Here is an 8121-nt window from a genome sequence, read left to right as displayed (position 1 = left end):
CTGTTCTGCTGCTGTGGGGATGGTGATTTCCAGCCTGCAGGGCAGGGAGCCAGCTGGGGAAGCACCAGCATAACTCAGGGCAGTCAGTTTTGCTGGAAGAGCCCTCAAATGGCCTCCAAGCAAAGCCCTGAGTCCATGAGCCCCGTGCATGTGGGTTGCTGGCCGTGCCCTATTAGAGTAGCAGCAGGATGCCTCAAGTAAACCCTGCTTGTGATGAAAGGAAGGCAATTAAAATTCCACTTCAGTTGCCTTCCTGTCCCACTTCCTAACCTTCCAGCAGCAGGTGATTAGCAGGGCCTGCCTTCTGCTGCCCTGGGCCAGCTGTGCCAGCAGAGCCTGCAGCAGGCGAGCACTGCTACTGCAGCACAGCTGCCAAACACAGCAAAGACATTGCAACTCAGCTGTCACCTTTGTCTCAAGTTGACTTAGAACAAGCTCATTTTTTTCAGATTTTAAATAATTTTGCTTTTGTTTTACCATATTTTTGGCTGTTAACTCACTTCCTAGCCCTGCTGTTTAAGGTTTCCCATCTTTCTGTCCAGGATTTCCCAAACAGAAGACCAAGCATACAGGCTGTACAGTGAGATCAGTGTGACTCCATCATGTTACCCACCCCCCACAGCCTGCCAGGTGCATACAGTAGCTCAGCTGTGAACAAAAATCCTGGCAAAATACCTGCATCCATTTTCCCAGCCAGATAGTGCTTTAGGGAAGACAACCCTGCATGGCACTGGGAAGCTCTACTTTATCTACAGCTGCCTCTTTGTACAACTGCCTTTGCTCTCACAGGTCAGCTCAGGGATGAGTACACACTATAGAATTTAGTTCCATGCTGCATTCTTGATGTCTGTCTGTACACATTTTGAGTTTTTAATGTTCCAGCACTTTGCAGTAGTGAGAACAGGCAGAATGCTCTTCATAGTTTAAAAGGAGACCCCAACAACTACATACCAGTAAATTTCACACAGTAACATTACTCTCTTCTAGCTTACTAAAGAAGCTCTGCAGGAAACACTAGGAGAAAACAAGGTATACAAGAGAAGCTCATGCCTCAAAAAGAAAACCAAACACTTCTGTCACCCTTGAGGTTAAACAGGTTGACACTTTTGGTCAGTCAGATTTTTACCCCTCCTATAAACAAGTTCATTGCTTTTGAAGACAACTCCAGGAACTAACATATTAGCAGGTGAGAAGAAGCAGGCTTTTTCTCTCTCACCAGTTAAAGCAATGGCTGAAATAAGATGATCAAAAAGTATTGCACTCTGTAGACTCTAATAGAGGTGGGATTTATTTCTGAAAAAATCAGTTTGCTTTGGTCTGAAGCTCTTGGAGGCAGCTGGTCCTGGACCATTCTGTAAGTGGGAGTTTCCCCAGCACTGGTTTGCATGATTGTCGTTCTTGTAGAGCAGACTAGTGGAAGTGTAAGAAATGACTGTGTTAAAGGGGATATGCAAAGGAGAGGAACAGCTTGAACAGGATCACAGATCTCTTAAAAAATGGGAAGGGTTTGAAACATTTACTACCGGCAGATCAAAAGCAGAGGGGAAAATGAGCAGCTGCTCAGACTAAAAACTGCATCAAGCTCATGCTCTCTACTCCTGCAGAAGCGAGGAGTAAATCACATTGGCATCAGCAATCCTCATTGATCGGTGTTTCTGCAGACAGATCTTTCCTTCAGCCTATTACCCAACCCTTTGAACTCAAGCCAACTTGAGGACACAAATTCCACAGTGTTTTTTTAAGTTAGGTTTATTTAGCAATAGAAGTATGTACATGTAAGAGAATCCCCTGCAGCACAAGACATGCATAAAGCAGTGAGGGACTGAAAGTGGTGCTGCTCCATGGCCTTCCTCATCACCTGTCATCCCACTTTACTCAGCAGCAGGGCCAAGATTAGAAAGGAACCGGCAAGAAATTTATCAGTCCATGTGGCAGAGTCTTCAGGCAGAGCCTCCCAGCAACCAGTATTAAAACAAGCGGGCACCATAGCCAAATGTCTGTTTAATGCCCTCAAAGTAGTAGCGCTGCCAGCCTTGCTTTGTTCTTTCTTCCTCACTGGCAGGAATGCCCTTGCCTTCCAAGCACACCTCTGTCTCGCCACCTTTGTCATTGAAGTTCAAGGTAATGGTTGCAAAGTGCCCTAGAGGAACCAAAGCAAATCTGTCAGTGTGTAGTACAGTACATGCAGCCCCCAGAGGCTGCTCTGCCCCCCCTTTCACAGGGCACCATTGAAAAGACTCTTGGAGGTTCTCCCCAGAGGGTTTACTGAGGGCAGCTGTACAAACACAGCTAGGAGAGGGCTCCCTCTTCCTGTGGTTTGAAGCAGGTGCAGCTACAGCAGCACAAAGCAGCTACTTCATCCTTCCTACCTGGTCACTGCTCTACACAGTGGCTGAAGATGCAGACATGATAATGTGGGACAGGAAGCTGGGATAACACTGGAGCAGCTCCTAGAACATTGTGTGCTCCCCAGCCACAAGCCACAATAAAGTGTGGCAAACAGGGCTGGTATCTTTCAAAGATGGGCAAGTCCATTTCTGGACTACTTACCCGCTGGCCAAGATTTAAATCTCCATTTCATAACAAGTTGCTTCTCAGGAACCTTGAAAAGGGAGACAAAGACTGAGTAGTAATTTTTTGTAAATCCTGCAGTCTAACAGAAAACATCTGGAATTGTGTTGATATGAATGAAGCCTTAGAGATCCCTTGAAAAACATACACACACACACAAAGATTTTAAGTGTCCTTTTCTTTTTAATCCCCTTCTAGAAAGGCACGCAATAGTACAACCCCAAACACTGAGACAGAGTCCCTGTTCAGAAGACTTTAGTGACAATTGAGCCAAAGAGAAAAAGGGTCAGTTACTATCTTTAATACTCTTCCAACCCCTCATAAGTTAAATCACACAAAGACAGGGGGAAGATCTATGACTGGAAGCCACATTTTCTCCCCAGACTGAAGTGCCATGCATTAATCCATACTACTAGGAATGCTTCAACAGCCACAGAAATTATAGGTAACTATTAGGCACCAGGTAGAACCCCACAGTTAGCTAACAGAAGCATTGCAAACAGAACTGATAATAAGTTACAGCCAGGTAACAGTGCTGCCTCTGAGCAGGAGGCACTGGAACTGGTTAGTACTTACTAGGTCAACAAACTCTCCTGTGACACTGCCATCCAGCAACTGAAACTTGCCTCCTTTATCGGCCTCCAAGGTGGCTTGTGCGTGGGTGAAAGCTTGGACCATCTGAAAAGAATTCAGGAGCAGACCTGTATTACTTCACATTATCGTCCTGCAAACTTGTTGCCTAATGCCTCCCACCCAGCTACAAAAGTTCTGGAAGAAGAGGTGAGTCCATAGTGTAAGGTCTTCAGCAAAAGACAAAGCCCCTGCCCTGGCCAGAAAAGCAAGTTTTTAGTCACTACAGCAACATTTCACCAGCCCAAGGAAATGAACCTACAGCTTTGTAGTGCTATGCAGTGTTCTGAGTCACACAGTGATTTACTTTGTTGATTTCTTAATGAAACCTAGTTCTAAGAAAAAAATATTCTTTGCTTTTTCATTTTTCTTATGAAAATAGGAAGAACAAAAGACTCAGACTGTGTTTAAATAATGATACAATGCTGCTTTCTCATCTTAAACTATATAATAGTGTGCAGAAAAGTGGAAGTTATTCCTAAAACACACTTTTGATACCACCAAACCTTAAAAGGAAAAAACAAAACCAAACCAGAAAGACACAACTGTAAATCCCAAGTGATCTGGCCACATGCAGTAAAGCATACACCTACACATAGGTGCTGACAGCTACCTGGAACTTGCTTCTGGTTGGCATTAATCCCCTCTTGTCAGCTGTGTGGAAAGATGCACACACAAGCTTCCAGCAACTACTCTGCAGAACAGCTTTCTTAGTCCATTCTCATGGATTGTGAGTGTCCTACAGAATTTCCTAAAAAGTTTATTAGGAAGAGCCTCCCATGTGCAAAGAACAGCCATGAGAACAAGCCAGGCATTACCTCCTGAGTCACGAATACCCGGTAGAGCTCCTCAGGAGATGTTAGGAAGGTGTCCTTCAAACTGATCTTACAGGTAGGGATCTTGACTCCTACGGATTTGGGCTGCAATGTGGCAGTACTGCTCTTGGCAGCCGTCTAACAAAACAGGGAAAACAAACACACTTTTTTTCACCAAAACAAAAAAAACCCCAAACCAAAAACGAACAAATGGTTCACATATCCAAGGAGAAAAACAAAGGTAGAGATGCAATTAGATACAACCATGCTTAAATGTAAAAAGTAGATTTATCACTTGGCTTGGAAGAAACATCCTGTGCTGCCAATGGAAGCAGTCACACCTATTCCACAGACTGTCAGTTCCTGAATGTATATATCCTATACACTACACAGGCTGTTCCTGTGAGTCCCAGAATCTAATACAGCATGCCTTTCTTCACTGATCCCAAAGCCTGTTTGCAGTTTTGTTTACCTTGCGGTCTTCTGCTTTAGAAGCCACCTGAGGTGCTGTTTCCATATGTTCACCATTCACTGTGGGCAAAATCATGCCTTGGGTGAATTCTGAAAGACAGGAAGGTGCCCATTAAAACCAATAAAAGATCAAGTAAACCTTTTGACTGTACTTTGAAATACACAATCAAAAGGGCTTCCTGGTTTCCCCCTTACTGTTGTTTGCATCCATGAGTTGAAACAGTTTTCAAAAAAAATAAACAGACCTCTTTTTATAAGCAATTAATTCTTTCCCTCCCTACTCTCCACCAAAGGCCCTGTCAGAACTTGCCTATGCTAACAATTAGGAACTTTTCTCCTCTTCACAGCCTAGACATAGCATCTTCTACATGCTCCTCTCACATTAATGTTGGTCAGCCTTAGACTTACGTAGCTGCTTTCCTCTCTCTAATATAAATTGCAATCACACCTCAAAAACTTTTGCCTTGTTGGCCTAGACACACCAAATCAAGCTTTTCCATTTCTTTTCACATTGGCTCTTCATTTCTTAAACTACTGCAATAAATAGCAGTAACTTCTAACTCCCTCTTACTGACATCAGATGCCAGGAAAGCCAGGCAAGCCTTGCCAGTGCCTTGTCCAGCAGCATTAACACTTTTGTAACTCCATCACAACCTCCAGCCTCCTTTAGAATTACATTTGCTTTCTCTACAGCTCAGACATTCCTGCTTTTACCAATTATACCACATTTTGTTCCTTTTTCTTTCTCTTCATCTGTTCAGAGTAGCAAAATTCCACTAGAAAGCAGAATTTTATTATATGTGCATAAACCTGTATCCTGCAATACTTGGTTCCCACTTGTTCTCATTTATTGGAGCTCACAAGATCATACAATTTTTTTCTGACTAGCATTCTTATCTTTCACTGGGTGACTGCATTTCCCAGCCTGAACACTATAGCACCTGAAAAAAACCCCAAGAGTACAGAAATTTGATCCTGGAAAAACAGCAACCAGTGGTGGTTTGTACCCAACATATCTAGAACATGTAGTGTAATACAGGTAAATGGATATAAAAAGCAGCTGCAGCATTCCCAGCATGTATTTGAGTGGAAAGCCAAACTCAAACAAAGCACATTGATTTAACTCCAACTGCTGTACTCAGATTTAACTTTTAAAAAAATAAATTTGATCCAGATGCTGAGACAGCTCATTAAAAGACCCCAACAAAACCTGTACAGTAATTTCCAGACATCAGTTATTCTAAAATCCAAGTAACAATTCTTTAGCAGTGTGGCAAGAGGGAAAAAAAAAAACAACAAACAAACCACAAACTGGAAGAGATATCATCTTCCAAAGGAGTAAGCAAACTGAAAGTCAGATTGTGCCACAGACAGTCAGTGACTATGTCACTGGGGTAAAGTACACAATTTACTGGCTTTCATGTTCTCCACAGCTCCAAGATATGAAGGGCATCCTCTGTTTTAAAACAGAAATTCAAAAATACTGTTTATTACTGCATTATCACAAAAAAAAAAAAAATCTTTCTGGGCTTTGCTATACTGTGTAGAGCCAGAAATGCTTCTTCCCAAAGTTACTGTTATTGCTCTGACACCCTTCTGTTGAGATGGAGAGAGCAACTCCTCTCTTTAACCCCATGCCTTCTTTAGAATTAGTCCATATGGATTCCCACAACACTTCTCCCTCTCAGTTACATACCCGTTTTGAGAGTGCTGATGTAAGTTTTTATTGCATCTCTAATTTTCTTTGCACCCTCTTGCTTCATCAGAGTCTTCAAGTTAGTGTCAGGCTCATCTTTAGCAAGGCTGACAAGGATCTAAACAACAAAGACAAGCATTAATTAACAAGGACAAATGTGCACAGTTCTTTTATTACTCAATTCAATATAACAGACTTTGGCTAAACTTTCATAAGTAGCCCTGCAGTTTCATTAATCTTTCATCTCCCTCAGCCTACAGTATAGTACATGTATGCCTAAATACCTTCTTGTGCTACAGAACCCTTTGCATCTAGAAGACAGGAATGAATTTGATAAAGATACAATCTGATCGGGGAGTGACTCTCTGTCAGGGAATGTAATGACAGAATGAAAGAAAACGTTTTTAAACTGAAAGAGGAAAGATTTAGATTAAAAAATAGAAGGAAATTCTTTATTCTAATTCTTTGCTCTAAGGGTGGTGAGGCTGGAACAGGTTGCCCAGAGAATCTGTGGATGCTCCATCCCTGGAGGTGTTCAAGGCCAGGTTGGATGGAGCTCTGAGTAATCTGATCTAGTGCCAGATGTCCCTGCTCATGGCTGAGAACTTGCTAATAAACGACCTTTAAAGAAAGATCTCATCCAACCCAAACCATTCTTTGATTCTGTTAACTTAAGCAGTGCCTAGGAGTAAAACATTCTACACAAATGCTCTAAGAAAGGTCACAGGGAGACAAATATTAATGCTGTGAGTATTCCTGCTAGAATGCTCCAAACATCCAGCTATGCTTACCTCAACTTCATCAATGTCATTTTCATCCGAGAGATTAGGAATCTCCACATAACCTTTGTACTTCACTCCTGTCTTTGAGGTTCCTGCAATTATAATTCCGTTGTTCAGATCGACCTTTCTTACTCTGGTCGTTGTCAAAGCAAACTTACATTGTATCAAAATACAGTACTTCCTTTTATCATTATTTCCCAAATGAGGTAAGTATCCTTACCCTTGACGTTATACATTAATCTGACCTTGAAACAGGAGGGGTGCACATCACTCACCAGTCCACGCTAGCTTGATAGCCCACTCATAGAAGAAGATAAGTTTCCCTTTGCGGTTGTTAATGGAAGCCTCTCCATCCAGTTTGCTCACTTCTGTCACCTCACACGCCCCTTCCTCACCCTCCACCCTGACAGGCAGGAGCAGAGCTTTCAGCCTCTCCGTGGACCAGTTGGAAGCATCCCTCTCTGTCCTGCAGGAAAACCGAGCAGGGTGAGAATCTGGGACAGGCCACGCTGACAGTGTATATTGGGGCTATCCAGTGTTCCCCAGTCTTGTCCCCCTGCCCCGCTTCAACACAAACACACTGAGATTTATTGCCCAGGCCACCTTCACGCATTCCCCCGGCACACCTCGGCTTGAGCACAGGCTATAGCAACACGCCGGCAGGGGCAGCCGCAGAGGATCGGCCCGGGTACCACGGCCTCAGCAGCGGCCCGCGAGGAGCGGAGGGAGGCGGCCCCTCTGCCCGCGACTGCCCCTCCGCCCGGGGCCTCCCGGCAGCTCCGGCAGCAGCCGCCCCGCTCACCAGTGCCAGTTGTTGACGTTGGTGGCGTCCGCCCGCTGCTCCACGATCCAGCGCGGGTCTCCCTCCCCCCACTTGGCCATCGGGACCGGGAATGCCGCCTCCGCTGCGAGCGCCCGTAGAAGCTGCTAGAACCGCCGCGCCGCCTCCCGCCTTCCGCCCGGCGCGGGCACTTCCGGCACGCCCCCGCGCGCCGCTATCCCGGCTAATTGGTTCCGTGCGGCCAATTGGTTCCGCCGCGCCGCAGGCTGCTGGAGCTGGGTCTGGCGCTCGCGGTCCGATCCCGTGCCGTCCCCGCTGACCCACAGCTCTCAGACTCAGGCCACAGTTCCCAGAGCCCCAATGCCGGTTGCCGGC

The 8121-nt window shown here is 44.9% G+C and overlaps 1 protein-coding gene across 1 annotated transcript; it reads right to left on the bottom strand.

Moving 5' to 3' along the window:
• Nucleotides 1-1726: 1726 nt before the first annotated feature.
• On the bottom strand, nucleotides 1727-7902 carry AHSA1 (activator of HSP90 ATPase activity 1). Its single transcript, XM_079308576.1, has 9 exons — nucleotides 7768-7902; nucleotides 7241-7431; nucleotides 6975-7057; nucleotides 6184-6301; nucleotides 4489-4577; nucleotides 4020-4154; nucleotides 3148-3249; nucleotides 2551-2602; nucleotides 1727-2140 (listed from the first exon to the last, which is right to left on the bottom strand). Exons 1-9 carry the CDS (start codon nucleotides 7845-7847, stop codon nucleotides 1968-1970), a joined length of 1023 nt encoding a protein of 340 aa, XP_079164702.1. The 5' UTR covers nucleotides 7848-7902; the 3' UTR covers nucleotides 1727-1967.
• Nucleotides 7903-8121: the final 219 nt, after the last annotated feature.

This window comes from Erithacus rubecula (assembly GCF_903797595.1).
Source record: "Erithacus rubecula genome assembly, chromosome: 6".
Classification (NCBI taxonomy): domain Eukaryota; kingdom Metazoa; phylum Chordata; class Aves; order Passeriformes; family Muscicapidae; genus Erithacus; species Erithacus rubecula.
Note: the sequence above shows the minus strand (reverse complement) of the source record. Positions and strands in the feature narration are given on the sequence as shown.